Genomic DNA, 21,500 nt, shown 5'->3' with positions numbered 1-21,500 from the left:
GTCGTTTTTGCGCCATAAGCATGCACACTACTTGGATATCACACATGGAAAGAGCCACAAAATTCCAACTCTTGATGGAATTTGTGCGACAGGAAGTTTAAGTAGCAAAAATGCAGAAAAATGGTAGAAAAAATGAACGTAGTTCACAAATACAACGAGCTTTATGAGATATTTGAGACATTTTATGAGGTGATATTCTAATGCTGAACACAAAGCAGCAGTTTTTGCTGTTTGGAAGACATAATTAGCTAGTTAGCAGTGTAGCTATGGTTACAAATAGGGATACATCGATACCGATACTTATGTCAGGAATCTATCGGATACTATCATGCTCATTTCTTGTAAAAAATGCTTTGATGCGAAGACGTGATACTAGCTGTGAGCGATATGATGATAATATCAATATCATAAATTATGTCACAATAAACTTTTCGAGTTATCGTGGATATCATGATATATTTTTATAGCTTTTTTATATTTTTTTTAAATAATTACTGATTGGAAGCAGCTGATTTGATGTTAAAATTCTGTACTTAATCTACAAAATTGTAAAATGTTTTTTTCTCTTTTCAGTGTCATTTATTTTTTTAATAATAAAAATATTATTTTTAAATATAAGGGCAAAAGTCAATTTATTTTAAACGTTAAATAAAGTATTGAAGAGATTTTTTTAATGCAACACCACTGTTTTGCTGGCAGTTAGGAAATCTATAAATTGGGATACATAGATACATATCGTGTATCGTAAAAATGCCTTTGAGATTCTTGAGATGATATGATATTTTTATCATATCTTCCACTTCTACGTAATACTACATGGCGTAATCCTAATGTAGTGTTAACGAAGAGCTGACACCAAACGACAACGTATTTCACGATTAATGATGGCAACCAACGCAAAGCACCTGACAAAACTCAGCATGAAGAGCTCACTGCTTACAGCACACAGCAGCAACGCTCGCGAGGCGAGACGAAATATCTACCAGCCAAATAACACGTCTAGAGTCAAAATAACAGCTCTTATCCAGTATATTGTTCTTGACGATCTACCAAAATCAATTCTGACGCAACGTAAAAAGTGGAACAAAACACACTCTTCTCCACAGCAACACTTCTCCATCCAGGGTAACTAATGTACCTTGCTGATGCACTTAATTTAATCTCAACTCATTTACATTAACGGCATTTGGCAGACACTCTTATCCAGAGCAACTTACATTTACCTCATTTATACATCTGAGCAGTTGAGAGTTAAGGGCCTTGCTTAAGGGCCCAACAGTGACAGCTTGAGCTCACGACCTTCCGATCAATAGGCCAATGTCTTAACCACTGAGCTACCACTAACAGTATGAAGAACAAGCTTTGTAGTATAATTGTGCGGATGTGAAAATGCGTGGACACGTACGTGTGCGCGTCTCACATGGGAACTATTTAAATATGGAAAACCTAAAGTGAGCTAAATAAAATATTCTGTGATATCCCTGTTTGATTAATGATACTAAGTAGGTTACTCAGTTCGGTATCAGTATTAGCATCAGTACCAATGCGTACACGTGTTTGTACTGAAAAAACGTTATAGATAACTTGCGTCCCTCGTTAGTATGTGTCTCGTGTGAGCCGCTGTTTTTCATATCGACCCAGAAAGCAATCCAGGCAGCACTTTCTCTACACAAAAGACACTTTGTATGAACACTGCCTTAGTGTATTGACCTTGAAGGCCATGTTTAAAATGCTAGCCAAATAGCATGATGTAATAATCTTGCGTTTAGTGTAAGAGCTGTCTACATCAGCGTGAAAATACCCTCTCTGTGAGAGAAATCTGCTGGGATGGGATCAGAGTGTAACTAAACTGCCAGAGTCTCTGAATCATTAGACTGAAGGCAGACATAAACAAACTCCTCCAGATGCAAAAGCTCGAAGAAGTCCTGCTTCTCTGCACGCCTCACAAGCTGAAAGAACCTCCCCCACTTCTTCACAAACACACACACACACACACACAACCAGGGCCACTGGCTCAGTCGGCTAATAGTGTCTCACAATCTGATTGGCCGGATGCCAGCGGGCCATTGTGCAGCAGCTAGTGATGGTGAACAGGAAAAGGATGAGGACCCACTGCTCACGAAGGAAGTCAAAGGAACAACAGACAGAGAGCGAGAGGGAGAGAGAGAGAGAGAGAGAGAGAAAGAGGGAAGGATAGAAAAAGAAACAGAGATACTGAGAAAGAGAATAAAAGAAACAGAGGAAGAAAACCAAAGAAGGGTACGATACTAAAGAGAATACGTCCAAGCATTAGCGCGAGAGAGAGAGAGAGCCGTGACACAACATCCGAGAGTAATGCAAGGCAGCTCGAGCATCTTCCTGTTCCCCTAATTCCTCGTTAGTCTTTCCTCTTTATGGTGAGCTGCCTGAGTACGTGAGCTCTACTGTAAACATGAGCCAGTTTACAAGCCGCTACTTCATACACGTGATATTTCCACGAGAACATTTTCATTAGAACAATAAGGGCTAAAATGGTAACACAATCATTGTGCTTGTATTAAAATCACGAATGTTTAGCACGATAATTCACTGTTTCAGGACACAATAGTTTAACTGCACTTGATAACTGTAACTGCTAAACATGTCCTAGAAACCTCTTTAACACTTTTCCTTATTAAAAAAAAAAGTCAGGATCTATAAATAATATAACAATATTACAATCCTGCTGATAGCTAGCTGGCTAGATAAGCTAGTCTGCCTTTGTTACAGGTCAAGGTAAGAGAGATTTCTTTTGTTTATAAAGAATCAGAGACTTGATCATCAAATTCTCAGCGATTTAGTCAAGTGCACTCTAGTTAAACCTGTCAAAATATATCCTAACAATAAAAAAAAAAAAATTTTTTTCATTAACATAATAAGTTGACTCATTTAGCAGGCAGCTTCAGGAGCAGGTTTCAAGCACCACATCATTCTCACATTCTTCTCCAATATAAATAAAGCCATTAAACCTATTCTGTGAGATCACAAACCGAGCTCAAGTGTGAAGTTCCTTGTATGAGTTAGGGTTTTTTCCATTACACAGGAACTGAGAAAGTCTTTGTTTCAAACGTGAGTTACGTAATCAGCCGCCCAAGACTCGCACACTTTCAGTAACCACTTTATCCTGGGCAGAGACACCTAATCGAAGTTAACAATACACAGTTGGCGTTTTGGAGCGCAGGTGTACCGAACGCTAACTAACAACAATGCCTGCCTTTACTTTTATGGCAGAAATGAGCTATTTAAAGAGATATTTATGTGAAAAGTAATAGTATTACATTTCATATATATAATATTATAATATATATAAAACATAGATTCTTATCACTTGTTATTACCCTGAAATTACTTTAACTTTGTATTTTGTAAGACTGCATTGCTCTGAAAGGACATATGTTTTATAAATACATAATGCATCATACTGTATATGTTGCTCAATGTTTTCAAACTAATTTGCCTGCGTACCCTGCGCATGCCAAGTCTCTCATTCTGTTATCACAGTGTGTGTGTGTGTGTGTGTGTGTGTGTGTGTGTACTCACTGGTGGACGGGTGGCGTCCCCTGGGCTCAGAGGACTGATACGCCGTGCTCACATCCCCCATGGACTGCGAGGCTTTGATTCGAACCTGCTTGCACCCAGAGTGATGAGTCGGGGACGAGACCTGTAGAACACACGGCACTCATTACGCGCTCATAAGAGTGTGCGTTTGTGTGTCTTGAGCTCATGTGTGTGTGTATTACTCACATTGCTGTGCTCTTCTGTTAGCAGCAGGATCTTTATGCTCTTCATGTTAGAGCTGCGGTCCAGCAGGTCAATAGCCTTGTCCAAGTCATCCTGGCCATGCAGCGGGATTGACATCTACACACAAACACACAAACACACACCCATACTCCCAAGTCTCTGCGAATGATTTGTCATGATAGAAAGGATAATGTCGTAGAGTGAGTGCGTGAGACTGGATCAGTACCTCATTGTTCATATAGTGCAGGTCTAGCTGCTGCCCGAAGACAGTCTTGACCTTTTGCTGGACTTCCTCAAACTGCACGGGGCGACTGAACATCAGTATCCTACACAAACACACACATACACACACACACACACACTCAGGAGCTGCCGCAGAGTTGCACACCTAGCATAGCTGTGGTTTCTCCTGGCACCTATAAACAAACCACAGTCTTTTCCTTTTCCGCTCAAATTCCAGTCTACGAGCTGAGCTAGGGAATGTCTGAGCGTCTGTGTGTGTACTGTGAGAGGTCATCTGTACTCTTCTGTGTGTGCGCGTATAATAAAGTATACAGCATACCCTAGTTCTAGCTACTCACACTCACCTTCTCTCTCCGCAGAACTCGAACTTGATTCTGACGTCGTCCTGGAGGGAACAAACAGAGCTGTGTGACTACAGGCCCACACAGAGGTCACGGACGTCTTCATCTTTCTGTGCATGTGTGAGTGTGTGTGTGTGTGTGTGTGTGTTACCTGTCTGTTAGTCGTGCTAGCAGTGTTAGCAGGCTTGGCTTTGGCCATGTCGTAAGCTGGCATGGGCTGCCGCCTGGTCATCTGCAGCGCCACCAGGTCCTTCATTATGGAATGGAGAGCCTGTCTCTCATCTACACACGGAAAAGCGAGGCAGAGTATTATTAGTAGGAGTACTGTTGGTATAATGACTAATGCTCTGGTTAGCTGTTCTTTTATTCAGGCAGTAGTTAAAGGAGCCGTTTGTTCTTCTTAGAGCCTCCTGCTGCCTGTGAGGTAAAAGCTTAACTGCAGTGAAAACACCAGAAGGTTAAGAACACTTTTAAAAAACACAAATCGCACCTTTAAGGATTCAAGGTTACAAGTCAGGACATGTATCATGCCCTGTCCTCTGACCTCAATGCCATTTTGAGGAGGCTTTAATGTTAAGCAAAGATCTAAGTTACTTACTCAGTTATAGGATGAGCTGTTACAGGAAAACAATCAGTGATGACGTGATGTGATGAAGCAGAGTTACCACTGTTCCACCCCCAATTTTTTTTCCCCTCTTTTATACCACAGCAGTTACATTTTTATTAATTAAACAAAGGCATATGTCATACATTTTATCCACTTATAGTTACCTTTATTGTTACGGAAACAAGTCCGTGCAACAAGTTAGCCCCTGTTATCACTTATGTTATAGCAGCTCCCTCATCAGTCTCTCTTTATCTCTCTCTCAAAGTTTAATAAGACAAAAAAAATGCAGCTTCTCATGTTATTGAGAAACCACAAAGCGCAACCTCCTCTGTCCTGAAGACTTCCCTGCGGTGGAAAATGTACTGAACATTGACACTAACTAAACTAAATCTTAAATAAGCGTCTCCTTACAGAAAGATATCCCAATATCAACGACTCTGTATTAAATAAAAACACTTTATAAAATCTGTTTATTATTAGGTTTAGCGTATAAGACAAACAAGTCTATGAAAATGCTGTTACTATGGAAAAGGTAATGTATTGCTATGGATGAGGAACAGCATTAACATAGTCTAAATCTGTGATTTACAGTTGCACGACTGCCAGAGCTGCTGTTATAGAAAATTAATCAACACCTTCTGATAACCAGAGTCAAGAATTCAACAGCATTATGGTCTAAATTATTGGTAACAATTTATCCGTAAGTCAAAATGTTCGCTTTCCTAAGCTTCCTAAGCTTTGGTCGTCCGTGTCACAATTAAGTATAAACAATTAGAATTTCTCTCTGTTCATTTTTTAAATGAAAGTCTTGTAATTAAGCATGCACATACACATACATACACACACACACACACACACACACACACACACACAGAGTGAGATATGTGCCAGTGTAACAGAGCCTGTGAGCAGGACTGATTTGTTTGATCCCTGTTTTTGAGATCTCGGTTCTCGTGTTTGAAGTGTGAGAGTGAGCTGTCTTGGCTTTGCTCACTCAGAGAAGGAAAATAGTCCCACTGTGTAGCTTGGACGGACTTCACACACCTCCGGAGGGAGAGACAGAGAACCGGAGGAGCCTCCTCTACCATGTGCAAACCTGCGGCTTGGACCAGCGCACACTATGCAGGCAACGTGACAAGTCTGTGTGTGTGTGTGTGTGTGTGTGTGTGTGTGTGTGTGTGCATTTGTAATCTCAGCACTCTCGGTGCTCCAAGGCTTCTTTAAGCCAGTAGATGTGTACTGCACCGATTCACCTTCTTTCTCTATTTTCCCAGAATTCCTCCTGCAGAAGAATGCTGAGAGAGGCTGGGAGAGGCAAGGTCACATACCTGCACACTGAGTATTCAATAAGATATAGCTGAACATTAACTACATCCTTTACCTTAGGTATGTTATGCAAGTAGAGGGAACTTACTCATTTTTGCGATGTGTGTGTGTCCTCTTCTGTATTCAGATATGGAGTCTTCACACACTTGGTCTTTGGACACCACCCATTAACAGCCTGAGAGTAAAAACATGCAGCTTTTAGACGTCTTGAAAGGGCTATGATCGAGCATCATCATTGTATAACTCATTGTCAGAATAAATGTCTACAAATCTCAATTTACTCCAAATGCAGCAGATCAACTTTCAAGTGTACACTGAAGCTACAAGGCTAATTAAGCTAACAGGGTCTATCTCACCCTTTCAGTAAATGAAATTCAAACCCTCATATATGTGCATATAATATGTACTTCAGATGGCATCAAGCTACATATCCTCATTTGTATGTAAACAATTATATTAAATAATTTGTAGTTACAAATTCAAAATAACACTGCATCATCAACTGCATAACAACTCACCCAAATCTGCTGAAGAATACTAAATAAAATACATGATTCTAGTTGTCTAAGATGGCTGCCCCTATAATGTTCTATTATTCAGCTACACGGTGAAGTTTTGTTCATGTTTAAACATGACCTTAACAACAGTGACATCACTGAAGAACTGGATGTGGTTTGAGGCAAATATTTACGGCATAACTGCAAATAAGTATAAGCTTTCTCCTCAACATTTAAATGCTGTGTTTAAATTGAATACCCATCTAGCAGCACGTGAGTGGATACGTTTGCTTTTTGTTTTGTTTTTTCCAAAAACGCATTTCCGTCTATTACTCTCTACCCATTTATTTTTGGCTCAATCAAGTTCCTTATTCTAGTAGTTCTCATCCGTTTTGTGTCCGGCTACAACTCACGAGAAATTTCGCAACCCTGTCCATCTGGACTCTCTCTAAACCCTACTACAGCAACGCTCCGTTTCTCAGGGCAGGGATGCGACAGCACTGAAAACTTTGGCTGTGTACTCTGCTACTGCTGTAAACACGTTACATTGCTACCTCCACTGTCACTCCTAGCATGTTCATAACGTTATCATACATGACAGCTATCAAACACACAGAAGAGCACGACACTGCTGACCAGAACTAAACAAAACAACTGTCTATTTCTGGCCCAGGGCGCCATCTTTCCTTGCAACCGCTCCCATTTTCAGCTTACAACAAAAACATGATAAACATTGACAGTGTAAGGTTCCCAAAAATAAGAAAAGAACAATTAGGGATTTGTTCTTTTCGTTTTCCTTTTGTTTTGTTTTTTTCTTCTTAGATTTACAAGGATGTGCAATGAGACATTTGTACAAAGATTTGGCAATAAATATTTCCTTTCATTTTCACCACTGGCTTGTTAGAAGAAAAAGAAGAAGAAGCCTTTATTTGTCACATAGACATTATAGCATGGTGAAATTCTATTCTTTGCATATCTCAGCTTGTTAGGAAGCTGGGGTCAGAGCACAGGGTCAGCCATGATACAGCAGCCCTGGAGCAGAGAGGGTTAAGGGCCTTGCTCAAGGGCCCAACAGTGGCAGTTTGGTGGAGCTGAGGCTTGAACCCCCAACCATCTGATCACTAACCCAGAGCCTTAACTGATGAGCCACTACTGCAAACTCACTGGTCTTAGCAGAGGATGATTTTGATCCATCGACCTCTGGGTCACTTCCGCTGTGCCCTTTGTGTGGCCAGTTAATACAGTGATACTGTGAAACGATGATATTTTTACACCAGATTATCATACTGTAACAATTTCAAACTGTAACACTCCTAATTTGCGTCATAGGTATCAGCTTCAGCTCAGGTACCAATACAGTGACAACACTAGAAACTACAAATATAAAAACTACACGAGACCACAGTAGTAAGTGCAGAGGCAGTACAAATATTATAAAAATAAGAAAGACCTCAAAATGACTTACAACAACGAAAACAAAATAACATCACTGCGTGGAAGGTATTTCATCATTATCACAATCATTATCGAATAGGGTTGAATAGCTTTACCAATTCTTTTTTTCTCCCCAATATGTTTTCTTGACCTGAGACTAATTATTAAGTGAGACGATTTTGTGGCCATGTGTCCTGATTTTCAGATTGCTAACAATTAAGTCAAACTGCGGCCTGAATCTTGGCCCAAGTCTCATCCATTGTAAGACGTATGAGTCAGCACGTCAAGTCTGCGGAAGGAACGGCTGCCAACGAACTCGGCCCGTGCCAATCACACACATCTGTTGTAGTGCGTTGTGAAATTCTGACTTGAAGGTATGAAACTCCAGTGAACCTCTAAGTCTCAGAGTCATATGGTCCAAACACATGCGGCACATGGAAAGAACAAAAAAAAAAAGCAGAAAAAAAAACATTTTGTGTGCATGTGTTAGGTTTTCCATATCTGTGCCTGAGCATAGCAGCTTTGTGAGAAAGCGTGCTGTGCACACGCATATGTGTGCGTGTCAGAGTTATAAGCATCTGGACTGGAAAATAGTGGAAACGTGAGTTTCGCTGGCACAGAGAAAGCGTGGTACTATTCATCCACCCGGAAAAAAATATGTGGGAAATATTTGCCATTTAGAGACGCTGTCAAGTTTCAGTACCTCTGCAGCCGTAACGCACTCTCACAAACTGAACAGCATGGACATCAAGCTTTATGTATGAGAAAGCACACGCCATCGTAAGGAATATAAAGGTACAGAGCCAAACAGCGTGTCATGTTGCCCTGTGTCTGTTGCAACACAGAGTCCAGATGTATTTCCCAGAGAGCCATTATCTAATGATACTGTGAAAGTTAGTGCTGAGCTGTGGCTTGATTTCCACCGTCTCCTGTAAACACGCTAACCATTTCAAGTTAAAAAACAAGCTAAAAGGGCATCACTGCTAATGGTGTGGATTGTGTGGGACCTGTATAACCCACGTTGGGGGAAAACTGGATGGACTATGGAGGAACGGTGCCTAACCCTGCATATACGCTAGCAAGAGAATAAGTTTTAACTTCGATGAGAAACAGTAGTAGACAAAATGTATAGTCTACAGCCCACTACACAATTTATACACTTCACTTTTATTTTGGATTTACATTTTTGGCTTCATAATTCACTATATGGCCAAAAGTATGTGGACACCTGGCCATCACATCCATATGCACTTTTTGAAAATCTCATTCCAGATTTAGTCCCACTTTGCTGTTATCATAACCTCCACTCTTCTGGGAAGCTTTCCACTAGATTTTGGAGCGTGACTGGGGATTTGTGATCATTCAGCTACAAGAGCATTAGTGAGGTCAGGTCAGGCCTTCACACACCATGTCTTCATGGAGCTCGCTTTGTGCACAGGGGCATTGTCATGCTGGAACAGGTTTGAGCTTCTCCGTTCCAGTGAAGTGAAATTATAAAGCTACAGCATACAAACACATTCTATACAATTGCGCGCTTCCAACTTTGTGATAACAGTTTGGGGAAGAACCACATATGGGTGTGATTTGGCCCAAGTTTCCACCAGTTGATGTTCCAGTACTCAGGAAAATACTAATATGCTAGAAGGAGTCATGTGTGCTATCTTGACTGATAGCTTTCCCATAAATTCACTGAACTGGTAGCACTGTCAATACTATCAGTGCTCATAGAGATTGAAACGTTTGCTTGACCACTTTAAGATCTTCAACTTACTGAGGCACTGAGGACACCAGATAAAAGTTTTTTTAAAAAACTGTGCCACCCAAGTATTTCACAGTTTGATCAGTTTCATGCTTCTTGCTGTCTTTGTTTCTCTTTCTACCCAGTTATACCGATTCCAAATGTTTCCCATGTTTTACTATGGTTATGGTGCTATCATGATATTGTATCATAATATATAATAAAAATAAAAATAAATCCCCTTCTATTTTGAGACCCTAACACAGACAAACCACAGAACCTTCTGAATGTGACACAGAACTTTTTTTAAGAATACATATTGTTTCTGTGAAAATCGTCTCTCAGTAGGCACAACAGTTAGCCACATTCTCCAGTCTGTCATGTTAGGAACATGTTAAGAAGGAGCTAAAAGAGACATCAATAAATACACACGTCGAGGTGAGCAAAAAAAACACTCTTTGACTCTAATATGAACACTCAGGATGACTCTAATAAAACTGAATTTATAATCCGAAAATACAGAGAAAGACACAAAACCCTTCCACTTCTAGTTGCTATCATGAGTTCTTCTTCACAGCTGGGTAATGATACAAATTCCACAGAGGATAAATCAGCTGACTATCATTCAATGTCTTCCCACCAAATTAGAAACCAAATAAACTGGGCTAACCAAATGTACATACAGATTTCTGTAATACAGACTTCCCAATGTACATAGTGCAGATGGCTATTCGGACAAAGCGTCATCGGCTCCAAAACATACACCCACCAAGTAGCAGGCCTCTTTAGTTTACCTCAGCAGTGACGATGTTAGCAATGTTGTTCGTCTCTGTGGGTAGATCTGCAAACACAAGTATCTCATTACTGAAGTGACTTCTATAAACTGCTCTGCTCTTTTCTAAAACACTCATTACATTACTTCCTCAGACTTCTTCCTTTGATTTGTGTCCTTTTTTTTCAGCTGCATATTTTCTCCTCTCTGGTCCAACCACAGACCACAAACATAAGCAGCATGTCCGATTTATTCCCGTCGTTACTGTCTGAGAGAAACCATTTAGGCCTTTAATCCAGTGCTGGCTTGTGTTGGAATTCATTTTAAAAATGTTGGAACTGCAAAAAAGGCATTCATGTCACATGTAGTCATTTGGAAGCAGCTTTACCAAGTGACTTATGAGAGAGGTAGAGTCAAATCCAAGCACTGAGCGGAGCAGTTCACAGTTTGGGACCTTCCTGAAGGGCCTAACGTTGGTTTTTATTGCGAGTTGAACTCACAACCATCTGGTAACAAGGACACAACATTTACCACTGAACTACCACTGCTTGGTCGTGTATTTCTCTTTATTAGAACTTGTGGCTTGGTTGGTAACTGGTCAATAACCATGTTTTTGTCAAGTGCAGTGTAATCATCAATGTTGCAACAAGGTTGTCTACACAGTGTATTTCCCTAATTGTAGAAAGTGTGACGACATGAGTAAGTAGAGTCCTCTATTCCTCCTCTAGTCCTCTAGTCCTCTAGGGTCCAGTATTTGATCAGTTTAATGCTTCTTGCTGTCTTTATTTCTCTTTCTACCCAACTATACCGATTCCAACTGCTGACTAATGTTTTACTATGGTTATGGTGCTATCATCATATTGCATTACATGCTCTCACCAAAAAAAAAATCCCCTTTTATCTGGGGACCCTAAGACTGCCAAACCACAGAACCTTCTGAATGCTACCTAGAATGTTTTTAATAGCATACAATGTTTCTGTGAAAATCGTCTCTCAGTAGGCACAACAGTCAGCCACATTCTCCAGTCTGTCATGTTAGGTTAAGAAGGAGCTAAAACAGACACCAATAAATATACAAAAAAAAAAACACTTAGGATGACTGATATAACCGAGTTTATAAAACAAAAATACAGAGAAAGACACAAACCCCTCCCATTTCTAGTTGCTGTCATGAGTTCTTCTTCACAACTGGGTATCATTCACATCCTTCCCACCAAATTAGAAACCATATAAATGTCTTACCTGCTCAGCAAGAAAAAAGCTAAACTCCATCTGTTCTGGACTCTCTGAATCCCATTTGGCTTTGCAATGTCACTCTCTCTCCTCGATCAGCCTACCTGTCACTGCAAGGTCACACTTTTTCATGCTTGTAGTTGGGGTATGATGACTTTTGCCACATCTGAGCTGGCGTATGACATATGTGTGCAAATTTCACCGGGACAGCCCCTGACCCCGGTAACCAAATAATATCATGGTTTTTTTTTTCTTTTAAAAAATCCACTGTAGTGTTAAGGGTGAGCCCGAGTAGCGCTAGGTTTCTCTTTGCTATTTTTATCTCTGATTCTTTATCTTTTTAGCTGGGTTCTTCATTCTGGTAAAGCTAATAAAAATTTAACGTACGGAAGGAGTCTGTATCACAAACTGAGTGATAAGCACATAGCTGTTGCTAACACATTGCCAATGTAAATGAAAACAATGAGAAGATATTTCAGTCTAAGGTGAATTTTAAACCAAAATAACGAGCAATTGTCTGTAATGTTGGATTTATATTTACATTGATAATTTTCCTAATTTTTCTAAATTTAAAGAACAGAAACCATTAAATGTATAACGGTCGTAAATGTTTCAATTAAAACGTGCTTGTTTGATGCACACAAACGCCATATCAGGAATGCATATGGTGCTCCTGCAGTTCGAGCGAAACACAGATTAAATCTCACACTTTCGGCATTTACTCCAAGCACAGAGTGTAAAAACGGGTCACAGTGACCAAGCTGTCATGTTACACTACTGTCATGTGATCCAGTTATCTGATTAAACACAAAGATTCAACAATCAAAACAAAAAATGGTTTTACACACTACATACAAAAAAAAAAAAAATTTAAATAAAAGAAAGTAACATAAGTTATGAAAAAATTGCAGGTAAAACAGTGGTACAGAGGGGAAAATATCATTGACAGTGAACCAGAAGTAAACAGATGTGTTATTCTGTCAAAAGATAAACGTCACACTACATTGTGCAATTATTGCAGGTCTTTAATGTTTCTTTCTGGTTGGGACAGGCTTTATCTCATCTCACTCCGCACAAAAAATCTGCCTACCTAAGCAGTGTTTTTACAAATGGAACACATGGGGAGTGAGAAAAATATTTTTAATGTTGTGCATGTTATGTATTGTAATATATGCATGTCCATTTCATCTCTGTGACAACAACTGCTGCCAAATCTAGCGATTTTGTTGCTAGAATTGGTGACATTTCAGTCCTGAAATGCTTTTATTTCTTAAAAATAGCCTAGCAACAACTCTAGTGACTTTTGTGCAGAAGTTAGCGACTGTCCTACACTCAATCTGGCTCTCCAGCTCACATCACAACTTCTGGTTATACAAGTTGAGAGAGCAGGCTCGCTGCTGATGTTCCCAACCACCAATCACTGATGACCATTCTTCCCAACCACCAATCACTGATGACCATTCTTCCCAACCACCAATCACTGATGACCATTCTTCCCAACCACCAATCACTGATCACCATTCTTCCCAACCACCAATCGCTGATCACCAATCGCTGATCACCATTCTTCCCAACCACCAATCACTGATCACCATTCTTCCCAACCACCAATCGCTGATCACCATTCTTCCCAACCACCAATCACTGATCACCATTCTTCCCAACCACCAATCGCTGATCACCATTCTTCCCAACCACCAATCACTGATCACCATTCTTCCCAACCACCAATCACTGATCACCATTCTTCCAAACCACCAATCTTCTTCCCAATGACTAATCACTGATCATTGTTCCCAATGACCAATCATGTCTATTTTCCGACTCCTCACTGCTTCATTTTGTTCTTGATAGAAATTATAGTATTTGTATGTGAATACATAAAATCGTTTGTGGTGCCGTGACCGAAGCGTCTTCAGAAAATGTTCCTACATCATGCAACATGTTTTGATATGAAAATGATTATGATGGTTCAATGAATATGAACTCAGTCTATGATGTCATATGTCGATTTCTAAAGACTTTCTGAGCACGCATTAAAGAAAATTTTGAGAAAATTTAGTGACATTGCTGACTCTTCTCCTGGTCTTAACTGCTTTTTTGTAGGAATGTGTAAAATTTGTCTGTCGACGCTGTCATCTGTGACAACTCTGCATCGCTTGTATCCCTTTCCTCTAGCTAGAATGTCACAACTGGAATGCCTCCATGTCTTTCTTCCACTTTGCCTACGATTCTTTAAGTGTTTAGTCTAGAACGGCATTTCCCAGCATTGGGGTTGAGACATTCTACATATGGTAATTTACAGACACTACACACTACAGAGTTCACTCAGAGCTGGAGGCTTCCAGCACAAATCCCTGCTGATGTTCACCAAACCCTCGAGGTGATCAGTTCAAATCATCACTCCTGCTACACATCAGGAATAGGCAGTAAAAGGTTACAGGCTGCTCTAGAACAGATGGCTTGTTACGCAGAAAGCCATTACAGTGAGGACCAGCAGGTGGTATAAACATGACCTACACTCACAATTAACTCATATTTGACAAAATGACTCACCATCATCAGCAAAAGCCACTTCGAAAATAAATGGATGCAGTCCTACAATAAAGCATGTGTAATCATGTGATGTATTGATCTTTTTTTTTTCGTTGCTTTTTTTTCAGCCCTTCACTTAAAAGCTTTGGCTTTCAGTCTGTTCCAGGAATTCAGTCTGGCACTAAATGAACAGTCAATTTTTATTCATACAAGCAACACTAGTAAGCAAGTCTTAACATCAAGCTCTTGCTGAGCCGAGTTAGGAGAAGAGTAAACACTTCTACATCCGCAAACAGGCCTTCAAAGACATTTTTTAAAAATTCAGTCGTGCTTCAGGTTCTGCTAAATAGTTTAACTGTCTAAATATAGGAGCATCACTTGGTTTCATTAGAAGTTGTGGTTTGTTCTTTCTTCTTTTTTTTTTTTTTGGCTTCCTGAGAGCACCCCCTTTGTAGCCTGAGAGCACACCTGGTCCGGTTTGGTTTGGCTACAAATAAAAGAAGAATCAGCTTTTTTTTAACATAATAGCAGATTAAATCTGTGAAGGACAAAAACTAAGATGTTCTCTGGTATTCAGAAAATGCAACATAATTCACTCTTACTTTCCATTTTATAATGCTGCATTCAACTAAAACTCATGACTTGGAATTTCCATCGTCTGACTAGCGACAAAAAAAAACAAAAAAAAATATGCCCCCTCACCTCAGAAAGTCTTGAAGGTTTTCCTGCTACTGACATCAGACCAACATGGCTGCTCACGACATCAACACCAAACAAAGTAGCACTTATTAACTTTTAAATGAGTTATGCTCTACATACTACTATTTGGTTTGGCTTAATCAATATACAAACATAATCGCTTTTTAAATCTATAACGCTATACAGTTTGATGGTTTGAGGAGGTAAATATACATCACTCATCGCAGTTAACAGAACACAATCTTGCATGCTTTTTGTCCCCAGTTTGCAGTTCGGACGCACAGAGGTTGAAGTGACGTAATTCTGACTTCCACCTTCCAACACACTAGTGTTTGCAATTCTCTAAATTCCTAATCAGGGATGCACCAATTCAATACTGACTATCAGTCAGCTCTACTGCTGTGTACACGTGTGATGTTGACTGACAATTGTCTTCATTGTATACAAAAACAAGCAGCTCAGTTAAAATCATGTCGTCTACCTTAATACATTATTAGCTTAAAAAAACAACAGCATCTGTCCTCTAAATTCCACCTTTTTAACAGCTTCTGCATTATTCAAGTGAAAAAGTCAGATCAGTATCGGTTGCTTATCAGCTGTTACTTAGAACAGTTACTCAGACGTTGATACAGTGATGGTAACTATTGAGCAATAACAAAAAACACAAGTAAATTAAGTACTGAAAATAACAATTCATTAAAAGACATAATGAAATTGTTGTTACTGTTGTGTTAACACGTATACTGCGACAATTTAAGGCTGCTCCATGAAAGTTTTATATGGACAGTGAAGTAAACCTGAAGCTCTCCAGATGTGAAATTACATAAATATCTTCATACTGTACAAATTAGTCATTTGTTATTTGAAATTAGCAGTGATGACATTCTTTCTCGTCACTTTTTATAGTTATCTTCCAAATGACTGAACTACTAGGATGGTAAAATTAGTCATACTGATGATCTCGCAACTCATTTTTTAGTTCTCTAAAGCACCAGATGGCATTCATACTTCGAAAGCAATGGCAAACCATCAAATCCAGCACTTTTAGTTCCGATGACAAAGTGTAGTAGCCAAAATTTATAGTCTACAGCACGTGATTTACTACAGATTAGCAGCACTAAGCTAGCTGAACTAGCTACGTACACTCACCAGAGACACCAACGATCACTGATATTTCCTTCCAAGCTTTATTTTACGTAATCTCTCTATACACATTTAACGAGACATCGTGTACAGTATGACAGGATAAGATGAAAATTACGGTTATAAGTTTTTCTTGACTTTCTCACGAGCCCAGCAGTACATATTTGCAGAAACTAATTGGAGGTAGGAACGTTGTAAGTGGGAAAATGAAAAAATTTTGTCCCACACATACTATACGATTGATCCTAGGAGTCATTTGAGCCAATCGTTTGGATTTGTCTCTTTAGCATGTCATTCCTAATTTGCATAAAGTGGAGAAAATCTCGAATCGTGTTGCTTGCTGCTGAAATCGAGGCTCAGTGTCGTGCACGTACAAAGAAAATGAACAATCGTCTGACTCTGTCGCTTGCTTGTGTGAACGCGGGGTTAGAGTAAAGTCGAGACTGCCCACTTGAACACTTGAATTATGAGTTCATTAATCGCAAATAATACGATTTGAACGTGCTGATACACTTTGAAACGTGCACTGTGATATAACTTCTCATCGTAACAAACTAAGGAGTAGTACCTCAGTGCTTTAGGACTCTGGATTGCTCATCAGAAGGTTGTGAGTTTGAATCTCACCACCAAGCTGTCACTGTTGGATCCATGAGCAAGGCCCTTAACACTCATCTTTTCAGCTCAACTGTAAGTCGATTTGGATAAAAGCGTCTGCCAAATGAATTAATATATAATGATAGAATTACGCTATTGTACAAACCCCGAGCTTCGTCATTTCGTTTACCTTTAGACCTGAGCATAGCAGCGGTGAAATTCTGAGGGAGAGCAAAGGTGTAAGCGTATATAATCGAGTGTTTGGCTTGTTTTTTTTTTTTTTTGCTCAGCATTCAGTGAGAATGTTACCAACTCGCACTTCCACTACTCACTCTAGCGCAAGTGCAGATGTGTTGCGATGTTATGTTCCTTGAGAGAATCATTTCATCAGCAAGAGCACATATTGCACAAGAACGCACCGAGAAGTACAAAAGACGTACAATGGCGAAACACAGCAACCCCATATGGAAAAATAAAGATACAAGCCGTACATGACGTTGATAATTATGGTAGGTAACTGACCGTACTCGGTTTATTTCAGATATTTCACACTTTTCTTCTTCAGCGTACATGGATTTTATGGCTTTTCATCCACACACACAAAGGAGGATCGCATGTCTGGAGTAATGGAGTAATAATACTTGTATATTACTTTGTTATAACAGCAAAAAGAAGCACTGTTAATATGATTTAATAACACTGACTGGAAATAAAAAGATATTTCCCTTGTACCACATGACGCCATGTCAATGTTGAAATCAGGAATGATATAGGGATACTAGCACCAAGTGCATTCAATGGTGGAAGAAAATGAGTAGTATCGCCTATCCCTTGTTTCTCACCTGAAACTCGCGGGTGCCGATCACGTGACCTCTCTTCGCGCATGCGCAGCCCAAAGTATTTGTGTAATCAGTCTATTAAGCAGTAAACGCTACAGTTATTTCAGTGATGCTGACAGGGAAAGTCTAGCTTCTCCATTACCGGGAAAAACTGCTGCTGCTGCCATTGTTTAAGAGATCCGAGGTGGTAGGAAGTTTATAAATTTTAAGCGCAAACCTCGCTGTCATATCATGATGCGACAGTGATGGAATTCCTCTGACGATTTCAGAAAAACAACGAGAAGCCTCCGGCGCCTTTTCATCGTAGCTCTGAGTAAACCAGTGGCCCTGCAACTCTGGGGAGAAATTCACTGCTATTTCCGCGTGGAAAGGCGGAATGGCGGCGGCTGGTGTAGCCCGCTGTTAGTCCAAAAGGTGCAACAGTAAGCGGGTTGCCTTTATGAAATCCATTTCAGAGCGATTTCCGTGATTTTGATGCCTCCTTTTTCTGCTAACTTTGCAGATTTTTTTCTCCTCCTCTCACTCTGTCGGGTCAGTGTGCTTTCAAACTGAGGCTTGGTTTCACTTTTCATCCAAAATAAATAACTTTCATGAGTCACTTCAGCTTAACTTGAAAAAAAAAAAAGCCAAAGGTGAAAGAAAAGACTAGCGCACAACCTAGTTTCATGACAAAATGGCGATTAAAGGCGCTCGCGATGATGTTTCGAAATTGACCGTTAAATTCCGTTATTATTTAAACTTTTTTAAACAAGCGTCGCGCGCTACTACGTCGCGCGACTGTTCCGAGCTCGAGAGCCGAACCTGCTTTCAGAGAGCAACGCGCCTTTTATTTAAGCTTTATTTAAGCTATTAAGCATCAACAGAGTGTTCATGAACCGTGTTGAAAAAGCTACGAAAGCACTAAGCACTTTTCTAACGTGATTGCAAACACCGAAGAATCTCCAGAATGAATCCGAAGAAGAAGAAAGGCAGTTCGGCGGCCACCGGAACCCGTGTGCTCGCTTCCTTTAACGAGAGAAAAGTTTTTGAATCCCGCAGTAGGTGGAAAAAGAAGGTCGTCCTCAGAGCCTGACGGTTCGTGCACGCCAGCAGAAACGCATACGGCTGATAAATCTCATATCCGTGTCTTGTAACATGACAGCTAATGGAGCAGTGGAAGAGAATAAACACTGGGTACAACCGGGGGCGCGCGACTTCTCACTGCGGCTGTGTTCCCATCCGCGTGCTGTACACTATCTACAGGGGTTGCCAGATTGGAACTTTTAAAACCTCGCAGTAAACAAATAATAGTTCAAATTAAAATACATTAGTCTGTAGCTAAAAGGTGGAAAATCGTCGTTTATTTCCCTAGCCAGATAAGTATATTAAATAAATAACGCACTTCCACGGGAAGTTCGCGCAACCTGGCAACCGTGCTAGCTAGTGTTTAACCTGTGAGCACGCGTGCACTCGGTACAGTAAAAAACCGTTATTAACGGAACGCTCTTAGAAGACAACACACCGACCTTTTCCAGTATTGTTATTGCAAAAGTGACGGTTTCCACTTCACCCTGAAAAAGTGTTCTCAGAAATCCTTAAAAGTGAAAAGTTTTCTCAGAAATCCTTCTCCAGTTTTCCATGTTTCTGTCTACACTAGACATCCTTGTATCAGAAGTAGGTAGTTTTGAAATTTAGGGATTCCACAATCACATTTTCCATGTTTCAATACTGCACACCTTGTTTGCAATGTCCCCAAGTTCTCCTACATCACCCTATTTCTGTATTCCCTCCACTGGCTTCCTTTAGCTGTCCACACAAAGCCAAACATGGACCCCTTTCTTAAGCTATATGGGCAAAAGTTGGTTGTGGACACCTAACTGTCAAACACATCACACCCCAAGCTATTGTCACAAAGTTGGAAGCACACAGTTTTATAGAATGTCTTTGTATGTTGTAGCATTACAATTTCCCTTCACTGGAACTAAGAGGCCCAAACCTGTTCCAGCATGACAATGCCCCTGTGCACAAAGCGAGCTCCATGAAGACATGGTTTGCCAAAGTCGGAGTGGAAGAACTCGAGTGTCCTGCACACAACCCTGACTTCAACCCCACTGAACACCTTTGGGATGAACTGGAACGCTGACTGCACCCCAGGTCTCCTCGCCCAACATCAGTGCCTGACCTCACTAATGCTCTTGTGGCTGAATGAACACAAATCCCCACAGCCACGCTCCAACATCTAGTGTAAAGCCTTCCCAGAAGAGTGGAGCTTACTATAACAGTAAAGTGGGTGCTAATTCTGGAATACGATGTTCAAAAAGAACATATAAGTGCGACGGTCAGATGTCCACAAACCTTTGGCCATGTAGTGTATCCGAAGGCACTTAGCAAACCCTGCTTGGTACCATGTTTCCTTCAAGCATTTAGCATGGCTCAACTCAACCCACCATATCTCATGATACAAGGAAGACAAGAATCAAGACTCTTCTCTGTCCTGACACTCAGGTGGTGGAATGAACTTCCCCTGACTGTCTTCAAACAAAGACTAAAGACCTATCACTTCACCAATCACTTAAATGAACACTAATTTAAGTATAAGCCCTCAACTTGTGTGCTGGACTTGCTATCCCTCTCTAACAGGGTTTTAGCTTGATCCTGTATGAGCATCAGGATATATTTTTGATGTAAGTTGCTGTAAAGCTGTAAATGTATATATTTGTCAGTATCACCTGATATCCAGTGCTGATCCAAAACTGATATCCCCACAGGAGCCACTTTGCAAACTTCAGTTAAGCAAACCATTAGATTTGCGATGGCAGCACACTTTAGGGCAGCTTGTTTCCACCAGTACCGTTGAGCATGGTCATCTGCATTTCTATCTTTTATTCTCTTACTTTACCTGACTTTGATAGGTATGCAACGCTGCCACCTACTCACAATGTGGCCTAGCACATTTGCCCCAGCAGTTTAATGTCAGTTCACACCTCCTGTCCCATGATGTCACTGGTATGAATAACATACCATTTTTAAATAACATTTGGACTTTACACTATTAAACTTGAAGATAATGATTATTTTAAATTTCATTTTAGACAGAGTGTCATAAAAACAAGGTCAGATGCCAAGACTTCATTCATTCATTCATTCATTCATTCATCTCCAAAACCCACTTTATCCTGGTCAGGGTCTTTGTGGATTCAGAGCTTTGTGGATTCAGAGCTTATTCCAGGAACAATGGACACAAATACACTCTGGATGGGACACCAGTCCATTGCAGGGTCCCATATAGACACATTCACACTTAGGGGAAATTTAGCATAGCCAGTCCAGCTATCACCATGTTTTTGGGAGGAGAAGGAAACTGGGGGACCTAGATTAAACCCACATGGGTACTGGGAGAACATGTGAAACTCCACACAGGGAGTAACCCAAGCTCAGGATCAAACCAGGGACCCTGAGGCAACACTACCACTGTACCACCATGCCTCTCTTGCCAAGACATACAAAACCTTTTAAGATGACCTTGAATGATGCAAAGCTTTCTCTATTTTAGTTCTACAAGTAATTAATTTTCCTGCTAGGTATTGGTAGAGTCTGTAATCTTCTCAAACTGTAACTGTGCTTTGGGCAACTTCTGTTCCCAAGAGTTCTGCTGACCCCCTGTATACTCAGGGCCCTTGGAATCATCTCCACTGTAGTCTTGCAAGCCAGACTTCCAGCATTTCTGTTACTGCCTTGTGTCACAAAATAGAGGTAATTTG

General features: G+C 40.4%; 1 protein-coding gene across 2 annotated transcripts in view; it reads right to left on the bottom strand.

The window, feature by feature from the left end:
- The window catches only part of map3k3 (mitogen-activated protein kinase kinase kinase 3), a 29,600-nt gene extending 10,620 nt beyond the window's left edge, over positions 1-18,980 (bottom strand). The window contains exons 1-7 of one of the 2 annotated variants that reach the window (XM_026916864.3): positions 17,764-18,980; positions 6,365-6,451; positions 4,495-4,625; positions 4,347-4,387; positions 3,986-4,085; positions 3,763-3,876; positions 3,559-3,679 (exon numbers count right to left, since the gene is read on the bottom strand). In XM_026916864.3, coding sequence (XP_026772665.1) covers positions 3,559-3,679; positions 3,763-3,876; positions 3,986-4,085; positions 4,347-4,387; positions 4,495-4,625; positions 6,365-6,368 — 511 coding nt within the window. In that variant the 5' untranslated portion in view covers positions 6,369-6,451; positions 17,764-18,980. The remainder of the gene's footprint in view (positions 1-3,558; positions 3,680-3,762; positions 3,877-3,985; positions 4,086-4,346; positions 4,388-4,494; positions 4,626-6,364; positions 6,452-17,763) is intronic. The other variant, XM_053239075.1, reaches the window with a different exon arrangement.
- Between the last annotated feature and the right edge of the window lie 2,520 nt (positions 18,981-21,500).

The sequence above is a fragment of the Pangasianodon hypophthalmus genome, chromosome 13 (assembly GCF_027358585.1).
Source record: "Pangasianodon hypophthalmus isolate fPanHyp1 chromosome 13, fPanHyp1.pri, whole genome shotgun sequence".
NCBI lineage: Eukaryota > Metazoa > Chordata > Actinopteri > Siluriformes > Pangasiidae > Pangasianodon > Pangasianodon hypophthalmus.
The sequence above is the reverse complement of the archived record's forward strand: the minus strand, read 5'-3'. Positions and strand labels throughout refer to the sequence as shown.